The 23,481-nt window shown below is 42.1% G+C and overlaps 1 protein-coding gene across 1 annotated transcript in view; it reads left to right on the top strand.

The window, feature by feature from the left end:
* Positions 1-6,717, top strand: part of txnrd3.S (thioredoxin reductase 3 S homeolog) — a 28,496-nt gene extending 21,779 nt beyond the window's left edge. Inside the window, exons 11-16 of the mRNA NM_001353386.1 lie at positions 420-496; positions 1,405-1,561; positions 2,053-2,160; positions 2,746-2,841; positions 5,304-5,438; positions 6,568-6,717. Of these exons, the coding sequence (NP_001340315.1) occupies positions 420-496; positions 1,405-1,561; positions 2,053-2,160; positions 2,746-2,841; positions 5,304-5,438; positions 6,568-6,636 (642 nt within the window). The 3' untranslated portion in view covers positions 6,637-6,717. The remainder of the gene's footprint in view (positions 1-419; positions 497-1,404; positions 1,562-2,052; positions 2,161-2,745; positions 2,842-5,303; positions 5,439-6,567) is intronic.
* Positions 6,718-23,481: the final 16,764 nt, after the last annotated feature.

The following is a 23,481-nucleotide window of genomic DNA, read 5'->3' as shown; positions in this document are numbered from 1 at the left end:
CCATTGTTCTTTTGTTTGGCTGCTGGGGGGTGAAAGGGAGGGGGTGATATCACTCCAACTTGCAGTACAGCAGTAAAGAGAGATTGAAGTTTATCAGAGCACAAGTCACATGACTTGGGGCAGCTGGGAAATTGACAATATGTCTAGCCCCATGTCAGATTTCAAAATTGAATATAAAAAAATCTGTTTGCTCTTTTGAGAAATGGATTTCAGTGCAGAATTCTGCTGGAGCAACACTTAACTGATTTGTTTTAAAAAAAAAAATGTTTTTCCCATGACAGTATCCCTTTAATAAAGAAATTCTAAGCACAACCAACCCATTCTTGGCATGCATATGATTTTGCATAGTGACCACATTCTTAGTGGAAGCAAATGGACAAATGGACTGTTAAATGATAAATATAACCTTTGACCTGTAGGTATTAATTGCTGTTGGGAGAGATGCCTGCACCAGAAATATCGGCCTGGAGACGATTGGGGTTAAAGTAAATGTAAAGTGAGTAATTCATCTTAATGTTGCCTAAGCTGATTCTAGAAAGACACAATGTGTGGTAAAGAAATCTGTGAAAATGTTCTGTACTGAACACATACTCGGAGAAGGTGGCCTGGGGTCCTAAGACTACTGGAAAAAGTTGGGTGAGATTGTGCTCCGCATCATTTACCCCAGGCCTGCAACCCTTTTCGGCAAAGCTGGTCTGGGGTACATGATGCTTAGTGCAATCTCACGCTTAGTAAAGTTACAAACAAACTGTTCTTTGATTCCAGCAGAATGCACTCTACTGAGGCCTTCAACCAGATACATTCAGTATCGTTTCACTACGGTCTTTCTCCATTTCCATGCTAATATTGTAATAGGTATTTATCCATTTACTGGGGTACAGTCACCTTGGGATAAAGTTTTGCTACTGAACACTGACCCTGGTGAGAAGGAGCGGTCTGACACTGAACACCACAATGCATGGGCCAATAAAAGCTGCCGACAGACCTCGCCAAACATGCAGATATTATATGATCATCTTAAGATTGTTTTCAGTAGTCAAATTGCCTCCTAAATCAAATGGATTACTTCCCATGAACCTCCTTTAGAAGTGCTGCAGGTTGTCCACTGTGAATAGGAAATGACCATTAGATTTATTAACAGTGGATATCTTGTAGTAGAGATAAAACTACGCTGCCAATGATAGTGCAGCCCTTGAAAGACCCTTACAGGGACATATATTGTATTATGTAGAATTTGTAAGTGACTCCATCAAATGTAACCAAAGGGTTTGACCTGCGGAACAAACTGTCGGTTTTAATGGTTATACAGTCTAAGGATAATTTGCATTTATTTATTTTTAATTATATTGACGTTGTATCAGTGTAGCTATACCATTTACCCGTTAACTGTTCTGCCTACAACAGGAATGGCAAGATACCGGTCAGTGATGAAGAACAAACCAGTGTGCCTTATGTCTATGCTATTGGCGACATCTTGGATGGAAAATTGGAACTAACTCCTGTAGCAATCCAAGCTGGACGACTGTTGGCTCGGAGATTATACAGAGACTCCAAAGTGAAGGTGTGCTATCTTGAGTGGTCATTTTTAAGGTTTAGTTCTCCTTTAAGGGACTGCAGTGAAGCAGCCTCAAATGCCTCAAACTGTCATAAAACAGGTTGCCTGTTCACTGTTTACAAACCTTTTGATCCCCTCACCTCTCAGTAATGGGTTTTGGCACACCTTTATCTATTTTCAGCAAAATAACCATTTGTTCCTAATTGCTCCATATTATGTCCTCATAAATAATTTCCTTTGCAATGCCAAATAAAAAGCTAATTGTGCAACTGACCGACTAGAGTAAAGTTTGCCAAACTGCAGTTTTGCTGCCCCAGCAATGCCAGTTGAGATCAGATTTAGGATTAGTGGCTTTTCAGACCACTATATAGAACACATTTGACAGTATTGCTTCAGACTATGAAACCAGCATTGCAATACCCCAAACTCAAATGAATGAAAGGTCTTGTCTATTAAAGGTGTTTCATTGTGTATAATGCCAAACCATTGTTTTACAGTGTGATTATGTCAATGTTCCAACAACGGTGTTCACTCCTCTGGAGTATGGCTGCTGCGGCTACTCTGAAGAAAAAGCCATTGAAATTCATGGGGAAGAAAACTTAGAAGTAAGTCAAGTTTTTTTTTTTTCTTTTCTGCACTTCCTGTGCCCAGGTAGAAGTGGCCAACCATATTTGGCCTCTGGCATGTTTAACTGTCCTGAAATGTTTGATCTAACATACTGTTGGACACGTCTCCCAGGTTCCCGACTTTGATCTGATTGGTCATCAAGTAAACCAATCTTATCCCAATTTGGCAAGCAACATTATCTTTAGGCTGGGGCCACACGGGGGCCAAAATCGGCTAGCCGAAATATGCTGGCTGTTTTCAACCCTACCACGTTCAGTCGCCTCCTCTCTTTTCTGCATTTGTAACTGTTGAATTGGCTTGGGGCGAACAGACTTTGCCGAATTTCAGCTCAAAATGCAGAGACTCGCGGTTCTTCACCAAAATCCGCCATGGGCAGTTCGTCACTTAGGAATGCAGAAAAGAGAGTAGGATTCTGCCCACGATAGGGCTGAAAACAGCCAGCTGATTTTGGCCCTCGTGTGGCCCAAGCCTTAGAATGTGATTGCAGGATTTAGTTTATCATCCTAACCAATGCTTATAGTCTCAATGATATAAAATCGTAATTTTATTTCGTTTCTCCTAAGGTTTACCACACTTTATTTTGGCCTCTTGAATGGACTGTTCCCAGTCGGGACAACAATACCTGTTTTGCCAAGATAATTTGCAATAAACAGGATAATGTAAGAATTTCCTTCTATCTGTATACTGATGTGTTTTGACTGTAAAACTATGATTAAAAGCAAAAGCAAACAATTAATTTAATTGTGTAATCTAATGGTACCCTGATGGCTGAAGCTACAGGGGCAATTTTCTCATAGCAATTGTTGTAGGGAAATTCATGGCCAACCACTTACCTTGAGTAAGTAAAATGATCATTCGGGTCTACCAATTGAATCTGTCCTGTTGGGGAGTTCCTATTGTGAACTCTACATTAACCCTGCCAGCATGCTCTCTCACTATAAGAGAACTAATTAACTACATCTCTTTTGGTGACTTATGCACCCGTATGACCATGGTCTAAAGGTGGCCATAGACGTAGAGATCTGCTCGTTTGGTGATGTCGCCAAACGAGCAGATCTCTCCCCGATATGCCCACATGAAGTGGACGATATCGGCCTGATCCGATGGGACTTTTTAACCTGCCCGATCGAGATCTACCCGACTTTTGGCCAGATATTGATCGGGGAAGCCCGTCGGATGGCCCCACACACGGACCAATAAGCTGCCAACTGTCAGTAGCTTTTATTAGCCCATGTATGGGGGCCTTTACTCTGCTTGTGCAAATGGGCACGTCCAGCTCCACACATTGCCATTTCTTGACAAATCTCTAAGCTACTTTGTACTGGAAGAGTTAGCTTTATTGTGCTGTTGCCCAAAGCTACTATACCTGCTATTCTACAGTCACATTCCCTTCCCAGAGACTATTATCCCACTGTTACTATAGGCACCATCTCTCCCTACTATACCTGCTATCCCACAGTCACACTCCCTTCCCAGAGACTATTACCCCACTGTTACTATAGGCACCATCTCTCCCTACTATACCTGCTATACCACAGTCACACTCCCTTCCCAGAGACTATTATCCCACTGTTACTATAGGCACCATCTCTCCCTACTATACCTGCTATCCCACAGTCACACTCCCTTCCCAGAGACTATTATCCCACTGTTACTATAGACACCATCTCTCCCTACTAGACCTGCTATTCCACAGTCCCTTCCCAGAGACTATTATCCCACTGTTACTATAGGCATCATCTCTCCCTACTATACCTGCTATCCCACAGTCACACTCCCTTCCCAGAGACTATTATCCCACTGTTACTATAGGCACCATCTCTCCCTACTATACCTGCTATTCCACAGTCCCTTCCCAGAGACTATTATCCCACTGTTACTATAGGCACCATCTCTCCCTACTATACCTGCTATCCCACAGTCACACTCCCTTCCCAGAGACTATTATCCTACTGTTACTATAGGCACCATCTCTCCCTACTATACCTGCTATTCCACAGTCCCGTCCCAGAGACTATTATCCCACTGTTACTATAGGCATCATCTCTCCCTACTATACCTGCTATCCCACAGTCACACTCCCTTCCCAGAGACTATTATCCCACTGTTACTATAGGCACCATCTCTCCCTACTATACCTGCTATCCCACAGTCACACTCCCTTCCCAGAGACTATTATCTCCACTGTTACTATAGGCACCATCTCTCCCTACTATACCTGCTATTCCACAGTCCCTTCCCAGAGACTATTATCCCACTGTTACTATAGGCACCATCTCTCCCTACTATACCTGCTATCCCACAGTCACACTCCCTTCCCAGAGACTATTATCCCACTGTTATTATAGGCACCATCTCTCCCTACTATACCTGCTATCCCACAGCCACAGTCTCTTCCCAGAGACTATTATCTCCACTGTTACTATAGGCACCATCTCTCCCTACTATACCTGCTATCCCACAGCCACAGTCTCTTCCCAGAGACTATTATCCACTGTTACTATAGACACCATCTCTCCCTACTATACCTGCTATCCCACAGTCACACTCCCTTCCCAGAGACTATTATCCACTGTTACTATAGGCACCATCTCTCCCTACTATACCTGCTATCCCACAGCCACAGTCTCTTCCCAGAGACTATTATCTCCACTGTTACTATAGGCACCATCTCTCCCTACTATACCTGATATACCACAGTCACACTCCCTTCCCAGAGACTATTATCCCACTGTTACTATAGGCACCATCTCTCCCTACTATACCTGCTATCCCAGTCACACTCCCTTCCCAGAGACTATTATCCCACTGTTACTATAGGCACCATCTCTCCCTACTATACCTGCTATCCCACAGTCACACTCCCTTCCCAGAGACTATTATCCCACTGTTACTATAGGCACCATCTCTCCCTACTATACCTGCTATCCCACAGCCAAAGTTTCTTCCCAGAGATGAGATTATCCCACTGCTAATTATAGGCTCCTTGTCAAGCAATAACTGTTATCACATAGGTACAAGTGCTCTTTGAATGTTGCATGCCTTAGACATGGGTGTACCATTTTTTTCCCATTAATCAATATAATAACCAATCCCTGATTAAATGTTGCTTCTTATTCAGGATCGAGTCATTGGTTTCCATGTACTGGGTCCAAATGCTGGAGAAATCACTCAAGGCTTTGGTGCAGCAATAAAGTGTGGGCTAACCAAAGAAAAGCTTGATGAGACCATTGGAATCCATCCTACATGTGCTGAGGTATACAAGAGTCAACGTTATAATCCTCTCTACTAGATTCCATGTGACAGATCTGGAGGTTTATCACCCAGCACTGGCAGTGTTTTTTAAACTGTAACAAGTGGGCAGTAAATGACCAGCTATTCAGCTCACAAGAATCTGTCTGTTCTCCAGCTCTTCCATTCCTAGAATATCACAGATGTACTTTAAGAGATGGGGACAGGCTTATTTGCCTGCAGTTAGCTGAGAGATAATGTCGTTTTCCCCATATTCTGTACACGTATGGGATGAGTTATGCAGAAACGTATCCAGAAAGCTCCGAATTATGGAAAGGCCATCTCCCATAGACTCCTTTTTTATCCAAATAATCCATGTTTTTAAAAATAATTTCCCTTTTTCTCTGTAATAATAAAACCGTACCTTGTACTTGATCCAAAGTAAGATATTATTAATCAAAACCAGCCTATCGGGTTTATTTAATGTTTACATGATTTTCTAGTATCCTTGAGGTATGAAGATCCAAATTATGGAACGATCTATTATCCGGAAAACCCCAGGTCCCGAGCATTCTGGTTAACAGGTCCCATACCTGTACCTTGAGTCTGATAGGGCAGTACAGGTTGTTAAGGATGAAGCACAGAAATGTCTGATTTGCAGCAAGGTAGAAAAGACTTTTACCCCAGGTAACCATAGAATATGTTGAGCATCTCCCCCTGTAGTTTGCATTTAAATGGTTATTTGCCCACTGCATTTATTCCATGTGTGTATTGAATGTCTATTTCTGCTGGTGCCCATATAAAATGTGTAGGGATGCACCGAATCCAGGATTCGGTTTGGGATTCGGCTTTTTTCAGCAGGATTTGGCCGAATCTTTCTGCCCGGCCGAAGCGAATCCTAATTTGCATAGGCAAATTAGGGGCGGGGAGGGAAATTGCGTGACTTTTTGTCACAAAACAAGGAAGTAAAAAATGTTTTCCCCTTTGCATATCCAAATTATGATTCGTTTCAGTATTCGGCCGAATCTTTTGTGAAGGATTCAGGGGTTCGGCCAAATCCAAAATAGTGGATTTGGTTCATCCATAACAATGTGACACATTCATATGAAATGAGTAGAGAGACCTGTTTATTCTTATCTTTCCTCTCTTTTCAGGTATTTACTACCATGGACATATCCAAATCCTCAGGAGGAGACATTACCCAGAAGGGCTGCTGAGGTTAAATCCTGCTGTTAACTGATCCCTATATCTTCTCTCCTGTGAAGCCAGTGCACTAACCAAGCTCAGGTAGAATTATTGGCACATACAGTGGTGTGAAAAACTATTTGCCCCCTTCCTGATTTCTTATTCTTTTGCATGTTTGTCACACTTAAATGTTTCTGCTCATCAAAAACCGTTAACTATTAGTCAAAGATAACATAATTGAACACAAAATGCAGTTTTTAAATGAAGGTTTACGTTATTAAGGGAGAAAAAAAACTCCAAATCTACATGGGCCTGTGTGAAAAAGTGATTGCCCCCCTTGTTAAAAAATAACTTAACTGTGGTTTATCACACCTGAGTTCAATTTCAAAGGTTATAAAGCCATTTCTAAAGCTTTGGGACTCCAGCGAACCACAGTGAGAGCCATTATCCACAAATGGCAAAAACATGGAACAGTGGTGAACCTTCCCAGGAGTGGCCGGCCGACCAAAATGACCCCAAGAGCGCAGAGACAACTCATCCCAGAGGCCACAAAAGACCCCAGGACAACATCTAAAGAACTGCAGGTCTCACTTGCCTCAATTAAGGTCAGTGTTCACGACTCCACCATAAGAAAGAGACTGGGCAAAAACGGCCTGCATGGCACATTTCCAAGGCGCAAACCACTTTTAAGCAAAAAGAACATTAAGGCTCGTCTCAATTTTGCTAAAAAACATCTCAATGATTGCCAAGACTTTTGGGAAAATACCTTGTGGGCCGACGAGACAAAAGTTGAACTTTTTAGAAGGTGCGCGTCCCGTTACATCTGGCGTAAAAGTAACACAGCATTTCAGAAAAAGAACATCATACCAACAGTAAAATATGGTGGTGGTAGTGTGATGGTCTGGGGTTGTTTTGCTGCTTCAGGACCTGGAAGACTTGCTGTGATAGATGGAACCATGAATTCTACTGTCTACCAAAAAATCCTGAAGGAGAATGTCCGGCCATCTGTTCGTCAACTCAAGCTGAAGCGATCTTGGGTGCTGCAACAGGACAATGACCCAAAACACACCAGCAAATCCACCTCTGAATGGCTGAAGAAAAACAAAATGAAGACTTTGGAGTGGCCTAGTCAAAGTCCTGACCTGAATCCTATTGAGATGTTGTGGCATGACCTTAAAAAGGCCGTTCATGCTAGAAAACCCTCAAATAAAGCTGAATTACAACAATTCTGCAAAGATGAGTGGGCCAAAATTCCTCCAGAGCGCTGTAAAAGACTCGTTGCAAGTTATCGCAAACGCTTGATTGCAGTTATTGCTGCTAAGGGTGGCCCAACCAGTTATTAGGTTCAGGGGGCAATTACTTTTTCACACAGGTTTGGATTTCTTTTCTCCCTAAATAATAAATAATAAAAACCCTCATTTTTTTAAAAACTGCATTTTGTGTTTACTTGTGTTATCTTTGACTAATAGTTAAATGTTTTTGATGATCAGAAACATTTTGTGTGACAAACATGCAAAAGAATAAGAAATCAGGAAGGGGGCAAATAGTTTTTCACACCACTGTATAACGTATTGCTGCTGGTGAGTCTAGTAATCTGGTAATCCTGGCAGCAATCGTTACCTCCTATCAGTGCCACGTATTGGCCAGTGACGGGGAAGAAGGTTCTTGGGTGAATGGTAACAGCAGGGTTATACTGTGAGAACGGGAGGTTTTTGGGTGAGCACATCTCTCAAGTGCTTTTTATGAAGTCTTGGCTCAACACCCCAAATTGAGGAGAGCTCTGACTGATTACCCAGGATTGTTCTGTTCAGCTTTTTATCATATTTCTTAGTGTTACTATCACACAAACATCCAATGTGTGTGTTAAATCTCCTATGTATCCGCAAAGTGTGTATGGGTGACCTTTGTTCTGAATATCTCAGAGATACAAAGCCATTCATTTGTCCTCTAAGGGGCAATATTTGACTGACATGCCGGATACCAGGTGTGTATGGAAGAAAGCACACTGCTTAGAAAATTAAATTATACATAAATATAACATTTGAGGTATTTTCTGTGAACTGTAGTTATTTATATTTCTACCATCTCTTGCCTCTTTGCTTATTGCACCACAACAGAGTGCGACCAGCAATAAACTCTAGAAAAGCTGTCATGCAGAATTCCATACTTTACTCGTATTTGTTTTAAGTGCAGTCTGTCTGTATGTCTTGTAAAGCTGTAGATAGTATCAGAAAGAGCAGTGTGTTCTCTGACATCTGGGTACCTGGCTCTTAATCACTTTGGCACACAAGGGGTTACTTACCCAGCCCCCAAAATAGCTTGAAGGTGATCTGTGTATAATATTTTACAGATTCTGGCAGGTCATGCATGGTTACGTGAAACCCCCTTGTACAGTAGCTGTTGCAAACATACATCAATAAATTACATCAATATTTCCCAGTTGTTGTTTCTCTTAATTATTGGGTGAATAGTGGGGGGCAGGGCATATCTTTTTATAGAGACCTACATTGTTTGAGGGTATAGTTTTCTTTTAAGCTGGAGTAGCCAGGGGAGGGCTTCTATAGGGGCAGGAGAATGGCTTTAGGAATGGGGGGGGGCAGTAATAGCTGTCCTTTCCCATAGGAAAAGCATGGAGATAGTTTTGGGGTTGATAGGTTGCTATAGAGAGATACAGATGAAAGTCCCAAAATACTTGTATAATATTATGGATGCACTGGTTTGGGATTTGGCCAGGGTTCTGCCTTCTTCAGCAGGGTTTGTATTCAGCCTAATCCTTGTACCTGGCTGAACCGAATCTGAATCATAAATTGCATATGTAAATTAGGGCCGGGTAAGGAAATCATGTGTCTTTTCATCCCAAAAGATACATTTTTTTCCACTTTTTTCCTTTTCTGACCCTAATTTGCATACGCAAATTAGGATTCAGTTTGGTATTCGTCCGAATCCTTCACCAAGGATTCGGGGATTCAGTACATCCCTATTTAATCTATAGCATTTAAGTATTTTGGGACTTGCATATGGACCTTTCCACTTTACAGCATTGTGTAGTATGTTGTGTAGTTATTAATCTGCAATAATTGCCAAATCAGGATATTCTAAAGTGCAGTTTGTGGAATGGGCAGCAGGTGGCAGTGCAGCTCTCGACATGGAGTCTGTTCTGAAATGGTGACAAACTATGATCTTCAATGAGAAACCCACAAAGTTTGCATGTTGCGTCTCTTTTAGACTTTCTGTTCCTCATGATGACGTGTGCGTAAAAGCTATTTGAGTCCCTATATGCAGGTTTGTTACTTGTCATGTGATGAGGCTTATTTACCCTTGCTAAGAGCACATTGTTGCACCAGTAAACTAGAGGACCACATTGTACATTGTTCAACTGAGAAATACTTCATCTGCAATTATCATCTATAGCTTCAGCCGTTTCCCATCGTTGCTCCCACAGCTTCAGGTGTAATTATAACAGGGGCGAGGTATCTTGTTGATGCTTGGGTTCTTTACTGACATGGGGCCCCTTCTGGTCTATGTGTACCTGTATTGATTGTGATGTTTGTTACTCCATATATTCTATATATGTAATTCATGTGATGTAGTTGTATAATCACATTTACTTTACAGTGCTACGCAATATGTTGGCGCTATATAAATACATGTTAATAATAAAAATATGTGTGTCCAGCACAATTAAAGCTCAAAACAATAAGTCTGTAAGAAAATTGATAAGGCCGAAGCCAGTAATTGTGGCCCTGCTGTGACATCTCCAAGTGCTCGGTGGAGCCATAGCTTGTCCTAGACCTATACCCAGCTTGGTGAATCAGCAGACCCTGCCTTATTATGGTATGCTTTACATCAGATATAGACATGACTCGGCCCTCACCGGGGCACTTCCTCTGGGGTGAGTTTCATCAGGTCTTCGCCAACATCAGATATCTCCAAACATCAGCCAAAAAGGTCTAAGGCAGCTCTCCCCGAGCTTTTATCTCCTTTTAATGCAGTTCCCTCCCCTCTGGGTCAGTACCTCCTGATAGAAGTCTGTGGATATTCCCTGTTCCATATTACCAGCGAGTTCATACCTCCCAACATTTGAATTTTTATCAATGGGTCAAATTTGACTATGCCCACAATTTACCCCAAACTCTGCCTGTTTCCCATCACCACACGCCCCTTGTGGGGTCTGTCATTGGGCACTGTCACCAAAAGGTATGAAGTAATGAATAAACACAGAAATAAATTGGTGTATCCATTAAAATATGCGGATAAGGCAGTTGCTGGTCCGGGTCGGGTATAGGATTAAAGTGGGAAAACATCCGTGTCTTAGAAATTGGTTCCGCGCAGGAGAGCAGCTGGTTCTTGAGCAGTTCTTAGAACGGTCTCTCTCTCTCTCTCTCTCTCTCTCTCTCTCTCTCTCTCTCTCTCTCTCTCTCTCTCTCTCTCTCTCTCTCTCTCTCTCTCTCTCTCTCTCTCTCTCTCTCTCTCTCTCTCTCTCTCTCTCTCTCTCTCTCTCTCTCTCTCTCTCTCTCTCTCTCTCTCTCTCTCCCCCCCCCCCCCCCACATACTTCTCCTTTTCCACTTCCCCTCTTCTCACAGCCCCTGAGTTTATACAGCAAATAGATCAAATCCATCTAAAATTGCTCTTTTGAACATCTGTTTTTACTTAGTGAGAAAAGGGAAGTCTTGTCATGTTGCTCAGCTCAGAAAATTAACTTAGTGAGCACAGAATAGTCCTCTGTCTTTCTCTGGTCAGCTGAATGCCCATCAACATCACAAGACTTCGGAAATGTTCTCCTGCCTTTCTACCCAGAACTGATCAGTAGGTGGCTGTTTCCATTCCATTATATTGGCAGTGTACAACTGCTCATATATTGAAAACGATAAACAAATGTCAATTGTAAAAGTGCTGAGAAGAGTACTCTGCAATTTTACATTTATTTGTTTTGACGGTTTGCATTTCCTTTAGTGGAGTCTTTAAAGTCTAACTAAAGAAGTAGCTAGAGATGTTGTACATTATGTTTTGGCCTCTGTACCAGCCCAAGGCAACCACAGCCCTTTAGCAGTAAAGATCTGTGTCTCCAAAGATGCCCCAGTAGCTCCCCATCTTCTTTTCTGCTGATTCACTGCACATGCTCTGTGCTGCTGTCACTTACTGAGCTTAGGGATCCACTCACAATATACAGTACACATAGAATAGAAATGTCACAATATAAGGCTGATTAGTAATTAATACAGATAATTACTACATGGCAGCACAGAAACCAGTGCAATTAGCATCAGAATTTAATAATCAGCCCTGTAGCATCAGCTTATATTACAGACCAACCTCATTTTCTGCTGGATAATTAGTGACGAGCCCTAAGCTTAGCTTCTTAACAGCTGCTCAGAGCCCACTGAGCATGTGAGTGTCACAGACACTTTCCAAGATGGTGACCCCCTGTGACAAGTTTGAAGTCCTGGATCATTGCTGCTATTGACAAGCTGAAACTTTAGGCTGGTGCAATAAGTTCACTATATAAAATATGGCATTTTTAGCCACATTCATTTTTAGGGTTTAGTTCTCCTTTAAGCAGGAGCTTTTGGTGAAGTGTTTGGAGTCCCGGTTTGTACTGGATGCAAACTGGCAAGTAAAGATGAAGTCTGGACACAACGCTATATTCCTAGACTTCTGATTCTGCACCCTCTTCACAGTGAACCCAAATTATGTAAATTAATCAAAATTACAACCCAAAAAAGTGCAGTAAAATGTGGACAGACACAAGGACACAGCAGCACCCTCCTGATGATTCAAGGTATCTATAAGCCTAAAGTCTGACTGATGCTTTTACCTGTTACTTAAATCTAGAAATAAAAGCCATAAAACTGCCCATCTACCATCTACCACCAGAGTCCGCCATAAGGGGGGAGAGTTGTAGGGGGCCCCGAGGGTAAGAGGTGCCCTGCCACGCTAGACTTACTTGATTAGACGGACCCCCCATCTTTTTGAGAGCTGCTGACTTCGGGAAGGCATGGACGTTTAAGGGGCCCTGGCCACCAATTTTGGCCATCAATTTGTTTTTCTCATGTGTGGTCCTAGCCACCAATATTTTTTAATGGGGGGGGCCCTGGCCATAAATGTTTTTTTTATGGGGGGCCCTGACCACCAATATCTTTTTATTTTTTATTAACATGTGGGAAACCTAGCCACCAATATTGTTTTTTGTTTTTTTACTGTTTGGTGGGGGGCGGATCTTTGGGGTGGGGAGGGAGGACCTGTAGGTGGGGCTTGCTGCGGGCGCAGCCCAGGGGACCCAGGAAATTTTGTCGTATGGGGCCCTGTGATTTCTGATGGCGGTCCTGCATCTACCACCAGGGTCGCCATCAGTGGGGCACAGGGGTACAAGTGTACCGGGCCCAGGCCTGAAGGGGGGGCCCGGCAGTGCTGAGCTTTTCAAAGAGCCAGATAATGGATAATGGATCTTTACGAAATTTTGATCTTCATGCCTTAAGTCTACTAGAAAATAATTGAAACATTAAATAAACCCAATAGGTTGGTTTTGCTTCCAATAAGGATTAATTATATCTAGATGGAATCAAGATCAAGATACTGTTTTATTATTTCAGAGAAAAGGGGAATCATTTTTTTAAATTTAGTTAAAATGGAGTCTATAGGAGACGGTTTTCCATAATTCGGAGCTTTCTGGATAACGGATCCCATACCTAGAATATGTTCCAATTAAAAAAAATGCACATTGCGGGGGAAAAAGAAGTTTATATTCATGATTGTGTAGATAGCAAAGAACAGCCTAATAACCTAGATTGGCGCCCCTGCATGCTGCTGAAGCACTGGACATACAGAAGCAAACATTCCACGTATGAGTAAACTAGGATCAATCTATATTCAGCAGTAGGAATGGAGCAGCAAGACTCAACATGCAATGGAGGAATGAATAGTGAGTTACTGTAACAAGCAAAAGCATGAGAGGCAGGGGAGAGAAGCATGACAGATCTATGGTGTAAGATACCCTTAACCAGGCCCGGGGGAAAGGGCAGCTTTCATGGTTATCAAAAATCTATGGGTCCCTCAGCATGAAATCATTTCTAAAACCTGCCAGGGATCTGTGCGGTCACTCACCAGATTGGACATCTAGTCTGTTCCTGTTGACAAGTGTAATGGGAGTCCCGATGAGAAATGCTCTGCACATGTATGGCCGTGCTCATTATTCCAAAACCTGCCCATCCCCCTCAATCCCTGCCCTCTTTACAACCTTTAAATTGCAGCTTTACATCTCTTAAAGTGGCCATAGGCCCTAGGGCCAAATGATTGGATCAGAATGGAGGCAATACGGCCGGTCAGATTGCAGGACAGCATCAACAAACAGATGCGGCCACAATCCAACAGTATTTCTAATCCTGCCCTATTGACATCTGGCTGACTTTCGGGCAGATATCGATTGGGGAAGCCCGTCGGAGGTCCCCACACATGGGTCACATTGGCCTGTGTATAGGGGCCTTTAGGACCCTTCCAGGACCCTGTTTTCTTCCAGTCGTAGTTCTAGCTCAGTCTCAACAGGAAAGAAAAAAGACCTGACAAATGCACTGGCTGCCCACTCAGTCAAACTTAAGTCATACACGATGACGAGTGAATCTCTCCCCAATATGCCCACATTGAGGCGGGAGATATTGGGTTGATCCGATCGTGAGCTCTAGGGCCCAACGATCGGATCAGAATGTAGGCAATACGGACTGGCAGATCGCAGGATCGCATAAACGAACAGATGCAGCCACAATCCGACGGGATTTTTTACCCAGCCAACTTTCAGACAGATTCCGATCATGGACGCCCATCCGATGGCCCCACATGCGGGCCAATAAGCTGCCGACTCGTGTATGGGGACCTTAAGTTCGTTATTGATCTGGGCCCAAGTTTTCTTCAAAGATATTAAACTGAAACACATAATGATATTGATACAAGTATATAGTGGGGCATAGAAATACGGCCGGCAGTCCACATCCCTACACAGGGTTCCCTTGAGATCAGTTATTGACCTGACTGCTACACATTTGGATCATCCCTGCTCAGTCCATTACTTGAGTGATGAAACTGCCCAAAGAGCTGCTTGTTTGGTCAGATATTATCGTCCCAATGAAAGGGGTAAAGTCAAACATATTTCCACCGATGGAAAAATGCCCCATGTGTGCCATTAGCCCTTGTGTTCTGAATTCTGTTTGTTTGAATTATAACCCTGGGGCAGAATGATATGCTGTATCTGCACAAGAGGAGATGGAAGGGATAGGAAAATAAATACAAGCAACTAAACAATAAACAGAAATCAGTGCTCGATACAGCGAGGCTCTTCCTTTCCCTTTCGGGGGGTTTTCAAGCAATAACTCCAGATCCAACCTCCTATTATTTAGGCCAACTGGATGATCTTGAGTACAAGCCGTCTGTTGTGCATTGGTGGCCATTTCTTTAACAGGCAGAATAAAAATGAAGTTGAAGAACAGAAGCTGAAGACCGCTGAAACCAGCTTCCCACAAGCAGCCCATGAGTAACCATTACATCTAACTGTACGGCCTGGACAGTCATTGCACAGGTTGCTGATCCAAGAAAAAAAAGCAACACATAAACTTTAAATAAATACTTATAGCACTTTTCCCAATAGGTGGCCTATTTTCTAAATGAGTTCCTCGGCTGGAGCTTGGCAGCTCTGGAGCTGGGTATGACTGAGGCCGGCACGGTGACGACGAGACACTGATATTCTAAGGGAAAGTGTGAATTGGTGTAATTGCTTCTGGAAGGGAACACTCACTGAGAACTGCGGGCAATCAAAGGGCTACTGTCCTTACATGGTACTGTGCTCTCCGACTTGTACAATTCCTTTCTATGTGAACGAGTGACCCTCTGGGATAAGAGATTAAAGTCAAGCAATGCTTGTATCTACGGGGAAAATATTACCAACTTACAAAGCCTGGTTTGTGTACCACTTGAAAAAGTTATGGGTAAAACTTTTGATACGAAGCATAACAAAAGTGGGGTAGAGGAGATAACTTTATTGGCTAACTAAGATGATAATCATATCAAGCTTTCAGGTTTGATCAGCTTTGAAGAAGGAACTGAAAATGTTCTGAAAGCAGGATGTGATAATCATCTTAGTTAGCCAATAAAGTTATCTGCTTTTCACCACTTTTGTTCTAATTCATATCAAAAGACTTACTGAACATTACACCAGAGTCCTGGCCAGGTTTCATTGGATCGGGGGACCCCCAACATTTTATACCGGTGGATCATATTCAAATGTAAAAAGAGTCGGAAAGCAACACTAGCACAAAAAAGTTCCTGGGGGTGCCAAATAAGGGCTATTTGGTAGCCCCTATGTGGAATGACTGCCTATAGAAGTTTCTTTTTGGCAGTACACATCATTTTTAGTCAAATAAAACTTGCCTCCAAGGCTGGAATTCAAAAATAAGCACATACTTTAAGGCCACTCGGAGCAACATCCAAGATTTTGGTGAGCATTGCAACATGTTGATCACGAGCCACTGGTTGGGAATCACTGCATTGGATGGATCCTCACCTGGCACGCAACCCAAATCCGATATTTTTACCTGCTCTGATCTTCAACCTGTCCTATTACCTGCTGCCCGTCACAACACTGGAAGTGACATCATTCAAGGACTGGTGGAAAGGGAGCCGTCTACCCACAAGCCCCACTCAAACCCCTATTTGCTACCCATGCAAAAATTGAGATCCCAGTAGACCCTGGCTTTTTTTCGTTTTAAAATATTTTTATTAAATATCGACATAAAATTTCAGATACAATTGTAAAATTTTTATGTCAAGTAGCGTTCTGATGCTCTCCTACACAGAGGGGAGCACTTCTGTTATAGCCATCAGTATTGTACAGACATAGTATATATTGTATTCACAAATAAAAAGTCACAAAACGAAGTCAACAAATAAACCAAGACAATAAAGATTAGAAATCCGTCCACTTGACCCTGGCTTTATGAGAACCCTAAAGGTGTCCATACATGAGCCGACCCGTATGGTACCGGAGCAACGTAGGGGGTTCTTCACAGTCAGGACAGTGAGGTTGTGGAATGCACTGCCGGGTGATGTTGTGATGCTGATTCAGTTAATGACTATAAGAATGGCTTGGATGACAGACATAATATCAAAGGCTATTGTGATACTAAACTCTATAATTACTAGACCCTCTCCTGTTCATATTCTCAGTTATCGAAATCAGTCCATGGTTGCTAGGTTAATCTGGACCCTAGCAACCAGACTTCTGAAGTTGCAAACTGGAGAGCTGCTGAATAAAAAGCTAAATTCAAAACCCACAAATTATAATAATAATAATAAACCCTGGAAATTGTCGCAGAATATCACTTTCTACATCACACTAAAAGTTACACAACCCCTTTAACACAAAGGGGCAGATTCACTAAAGGGCGAAATGGCTAACGCTTGTGACTTTTCGCCAGCGTTACCATCCGCAGCGACATCGGCAACTCACTAATAGGAGTAGGCGCCAATTCGCTAGCGAAAGAAACCGTCGCACTCTATCGGCAGGCGACTTTTCCGAAAGGCGAAAGATCGTTACTCGCAAATTCAGTAAAGTGCAGATTTTACTGAATGTTACCTCTTTCGTCAGATTTGACTTCGCCACCTCAGACCAGGCGAAGTGCTAAAAAGCAGCCAGATCTTCCTCAATCTTCTGTCACTTACATCATATCCTGTGTGCCGAAAATGCATTAAAATTCCAAAAACGCTGGCGACTTTTCCTTTTTTTAAGTGGAATTGCCTGAAAAAGTCCTGACTTAAACCTGTTTTTGGGTAACCGGTTTTCTCCAGACATTTCATAAAATATGGAACGTTAATTTTAAAGTGGGCTCATGCGTAGGGCATTATATTAACTCTCTTGTCTTTATTAAGGTTCTTTGGACATGTGTAATAAAAAGTGGCAACTTCAAGCATTTGCACCAACATTTAAAATAAAGACGTCCTTACAACTTTAAATTACCCGCCGTATGCAAATAGACCTAAGCACAAGATCACTAGTGAATTTTCGCTAGGCACAAACGAACGCTAGTGCATCTTCGCTATGAAATGCTCGCACTGCAAAGTAACGCTAGCGAAAAGTCACCAGCGTTAGGCGCCCAGGGCACAACTTTGCATATAAGTGAATTAGCGTAGTGGTAGTGCAGGGAAATGAGCTCACAGATGCCCTAGTAGTTCATTTGAAATATTGTACAGTTGGATTGTAGAGAGTGAGTCCTTCTATCTGCCACCTGACTCGTTTGCACAGAGCAGTGCACCTCCTAACCATGAGCTTTATGTTTAGCTGTTTGTTCTATAAAATACCAGTCGGCAGTTTGTATTAACCACAATGAAGCAGAGCGAATCAACCCACAAGGAACATCTGTTTGATTTTGCAGAATATGCAGAATGTGGCTTGGAAGGGGGACAAAGAGCAGATTAATGATTTGTACCCAGGATTGTGTCAGCGTTACACAGAGCTGCGTATAAATCAATGCTCGTCTAATTACCCTGCATTCGATCAAATGAACAGGATGTTATAATGATGGAGTGTGTATGTAATTGCTAGTTACTGTGCCATTAAAGGGGAAGAAAAAGGAACAAGGGACACCTGTTACATAGTTACATAGTTAAATCGGGTTAAAAAAAAGACAAAGTCCATCAAGTTCAACCCCTCCAAATGAAAACCCAGCATCCATACACACACCCCTCCCTACTTTTAATTAAATTCTATATACCCATATCTATACTAACTATAGAGTTTAGTATCACAATAGCCTTTAATATTATGTCTGCCCAAGAAATCATCCAAGCCATTCTTATAGTTATTAACTGAATCAGCATCACAACATCACCCGGCAGTGCATTCCACAACCTCACTGTCCTGACTGTGAAGAACCCCCTACGTTGCTTCAAATGAAAGTTCTTTTCTTCTAGTCTAAAGGGGAGGCCTCTGGTACGGTGATCCACTTTATGGGTAAAAAGGTCCCCTGCTATTTGTCTATAATGTCCTCTAATGTACTTGTAAAGTGTAATCATGTTCCCTCGCAAGCACCTTTTTTCCAGAGAAAACAACCCCAACCTTGACAGTCTCCCCTCATAATTTAAGTCTTCCCTCCCTCTAACCAATTTAGTTGCACTTAGTCTCTGCACTCTCTCCAGCTCATTTATATCCCTCTTATGGACTGGAGTCCAAAACTGCCCTGCATACTCCAGATGTTACTCTCCCCTACCAACTGTAAACTGCTCAGGGGCCCCAAGATGTAACAGTCGGCGGTGTTCATATATTGTAAGATACAGTGGGTAGAGCTCATCGCATGGGTAGTAGAACTGCTAGTAGAACTGCCTATGAATATCTGATACAAGGAGGATATAAATCACGGGCTGTTTAAAGAGAACGCATGATTGGTTGCTATGAGTCCAAAGACGCAGGAACAATGTTTACATAGACCTTATTCCGAATATCTTAGAGATGTATGGTCAACCCATAACAAATGCCCATTTAATTTGGATGCTGAGGCTGATTTATTATTGCTCAGTAACTATAGTTTCCACTCACTAAATCTCTACAGACCCTTTCACAAGAGGCAATATATTTCCCTGCACTGGAATGATTAGTTCTACAGCAGAAAATAATTGTTTGAATGCTTTTTCCCCAACAACGATTGGATGGGGGGAGAGTACACAGTTCGGCTGACTAAATGCCTGTTAATTATATAGTGAATAATGTACTATTGTAAAATATTGGTGTATGAAAAGGGCCACTCCTGCCATGAGGCATAGTGAGAACCTTGCCTCCGGCGGCATTGAGCGGCTAATTACAAGGGGCGGCAAAAAGCCCCCTCTTGTAACTTTAAAGGAACAGTAACATCAAAAAATGGAAGTGTTTTTATATAATGAATAGATTATATACTGTTGCACTTCACTGGTAAAACTTGGGTGTTTGCTTCAGAAACACTAATATAGTTTATATAAACAAACTGCTGTGTAGCCACAGGGGCAGCCATTCAAGCACAGGATACACAGTAGAAAACAGATAAGTTCTGAAGAATCCCATTGTATACTACAGAGCTTATCTGTTATCTGCTGTGTATCCTGTGCCTTTTCTCCCTTTTCAGCTTTGAATAGCTGCCCCCACATTTACCCAGCAGCTTGTTTATATAAACTATAGTAGAGTCTCTGAATCAAACACACCAGTTTTGCCAGTGCAGGGCAACACTACATTATATTTTAATTACTTTAAAACACTTTTTGGTGTCACTGTTCCTTTAAGAACCAAATTTCAAGGTTATAACCTAACAGTTCCATGACCATATAAAGCACGAAGGCAGGTCCTGGAACTCACTAAGCACCAATGATTATAACTGATGACATCACTGAGCACCATTTATAAGGATATGATTTACAGGATATTCATGGCTCATGTGTATTATACTGATGTATTTTAATAATATACTTTGCTACAAATAAAGTAATCTGATCTCTCTCATTTGTCCACTTCAAGCCATTATGGTTTCTGTAGCCTATACTGCTGTAATGCGTTCCTCGTTTCACTGGCGTAGAGAGAAAGCAGTCACACAGCATCGAATGACGCCGAAACAGCCGAACACCACCAGTTTTTAAGGAAATGAAGAGCAGGCCCACCCCATATACGGGTCAATAAAAGCTGCCGACAGCTTATTGGCCCGTGTGTGGTGCCCTCCGATGGGCTTCCCCGATCGGTATCTGGCCGTAAAAAATCCTGTCGGATCACAGCCGCATCTGTTCATCTGATCCGATCGTTGGGCCCTAGGGCCCATGATCGGTTCAGCCCGATATCGCCCACTTCATAAAGGGGAGAGTTCCGCTCATTTTGGCAAGCGGATCTCTATGTCTATGGATACCTTAAGAGAGACAACAGGCAGTCACACATCGTTCTGTCTAGAGAGACGCTGAGCAGTCAAGCTCAACCAACAATGACAAGTCACACACACCATAGACTGTAAGAGAGACACATAATATGATAGGTAAACACCATCCGATGTCCAGGAAACACCAAACAGCTATGCACCAACGAGCTGTCACTCACAATCAGCTTTTAGAGAGACATAAAAGGAGAATTAAACTCCCATGATCCATTTTAAGGCTTCCTCTTCCTCCTCAACAACTGCATCAAATTTCGCCACTCAGCTGCCCCCTTACCCCATACTTAGCCTTATTATTAAAAATACAGGTTTGCTTATTTTTAGAGGTTCTTTTTTAACTATGGGTTCAGCTGAATCCAAATTTAAATATTGTTAAATCAGCCCCTTAGTGTAGAGTAGAAGGAAGGGCTGAGGCCACTGTGTCTGGGGTACAGTTCCCATTAACTGACCAACCAGCAGCATGCACACAGGAAACCTGGAGCCAATCAGCAACCAGCGCACTTTATCCTCCTCGTGGTCAATGTTGGACATCACGCAACTAGTCATGGTGTCCGCCTACCCTGCTGTATTACTCTGTGTTCTCAGACCAGGTAAGTGCAGCACAAGAAGACAACTGAATGGGGAGCATTTAGAAAATACTGCCAACTGTCAGAAAAACCCCTGAGCAGTCATACAACATCAGCTGTCAAAGGAACATTGTGTGGTGGCACTACATCAACTGCCAGAAAAACAATTAGCAGTCAACTGCCATGAGCTGAACAGTCACACATCAACTGTCAGAAGGGAGCACATTTATTATGTGCTGTTAAAAACGGCACATAATCAATGGACAAACATCGCCATGTAAAGAAAGGTGTAAAAATGTCGTAATTTTCTTTAAGTGCTTTTTCTTTGAGCAACTTCCAGGAGACAATGAGCAGTTACACACATCAGCAACTGTCAGAAGTCACTGAGAAGTCACATGAAGGCGTAACTGAGGAAGCAGAACCTGCAGCTGCAGGGGGACCCAGGAGATATAGGGGCACCAGGAGGCCCTAATTCATATACAATTTTAAATAAATATTGGTAAAACAGGTCAATCTCTAGACATTTTGGGCGCCTGAAAACTAATTTGCTGTGGGGCTCAGTAATATCTAGTTATGCCACTGGTCAATTTGCATTTTAAAAATTGAAAGATAAAAAATAGTTTTGGGTTGAACACACAGTTCGACTGATGTAAAATCCTGTAAAGTGTGGTGAACTGAATCCTTTGATGTATTACTACCAGTACTATCTATAAAAAAAAAAAAAAAGACTTTCACTAAATTAAAGAAGAAAAAACACATTAAACAGTATGGAAACTAATTTTGTTGGGAGCTTGTTTTTAGTCCTGACCCATAGGCTAAATATTCCTTTATTAAAGAGACTGATCCCACCATCCCGGTGTCAGATAGTAACAAGATAGAACACTGACCCTCCCTCAGCTGCTGCATTAATGTGCAGTAGCTCCTAAGGTATTGCTCTGAAAACCAATGAAACAATACTGATTGCTGAATCCTTGGGCATTGTTCTGACCTGCTTTTCCTGCTGCAAATAAATTCAAAAATACACATATATATATGTTTATATGTGCCCTTTAGACTTCCGAAGTCTCTCCCTCTTTTTATTTTAACTATTAATACATGTGTTTGTCACTCTTGTCAGATATTGCAGTGCTTTAAAATCTTCTGTCTTTATTTAAGGAGGCCACCCATGTACCGAGTCATAGTCCAACAGTTTTGATTTCAGCCCTGTTCTGCCTGATTATTGATACACTATTCTCTGGCCTGGTATATTCAGAATGAAGGTATCAGATGGCAGAACGCACCCCCGCATAAAATGGAACATCAATTAACAGCATTAACTCCCAATATAAAATGGAACATTTGCTCTGGGGAATTAAATAACACAGTGACCCCAGAATTAAATTACACAGTGTGAGAGAGAGAGAGAGAGAGAGAGAGAGAGAGAGAGAGAGAGAGAGAGAGAGAGAGAGAGGGAGAGATATGATGGATAGATAGATGGTTGGATGGAGAGATAGATAGATGATTGATAGATAGATGATGGATGGATGGATGGATAGATAGATAGATAGATAGATAGATAGATAGATAGATACATAGATACATAGATACATAGATAGATACATAGATAGATACATAGTTACATAGTTAAATTGGTTTTAAAAAAGACAAAGTCCATCAAGTTCAACCCCTCCAAATGAAAACCCAGCATCCATACACACACCCATCCCTACTTTTAATTAAATTCTATATACCCATATCTATACTAACTATAGAGTTTAGTATCACAATAGCCTTTGATATTAGGTCTGTCCAAGAAATCATCCAAGCCATTCTTATAGTCATTAACTGAATCAGCATCACAACATCACCTGGCAGTGCATTCCACAACCTCACTGTCCTGACTGTGAAGAACCCCCTACGTTGCTTCAAATGAAAGTTCTTTTCTTCTAGTCTAAAGGGGAGGCCTCTGGTACGGTGATCCACTTTATGGGTAAAAAGGTCCCCTGCTATTTGTCTATAATGTCCTCTAATGTACTTGTAAAGTGTAATCATGTCCCCTCTCAAGCTCATTTTTTCCAGAGAAAACAACCCCAACCTTGACAGTCTCCCCTCATAATTTAAGTCTTTCATCCCTCTAACCAGTTTAGTTGCACTTAGTCTCTGCACTCTCTCCAGCTCATTTATATCCCTCTTAAGGACTGGAGTCCAAAACTGCACTGCATACTCCAGATGAGGCCTCACCAGGGACCTATAAAGAGACATAATTATGTATTCATCCCTTGAGTTAATGCCCTTTTTTATGCAAGACAGAACTTTATTTGCTTTAGTGGCCACAGAATGACACTGCCCAGAATTAGACAACTTGTTATCTACAAAGACCCCTAGATCCTTCTCATTTAAGGAAACTCCCAACACACTGCC

This window comes from Xenopus laevis, chromosome 4S, assembly GCF_017654675.1.
Source record: "Xenopus laevis strain J_2021 chromosome 4S, Xenopus_laevis_v10.1, whole genome shotgun sequence".
Lineage (NCBI taxonomy): Eukaryota > Metazoa > Chordata > Amphibia > Anura > Pipidae > Xenopus > Xenopus laevis.
Note: the sequence above shows the minus strand (reverse complement) of the source record. Positions and strands in the feature narration are given on the sequence as shown.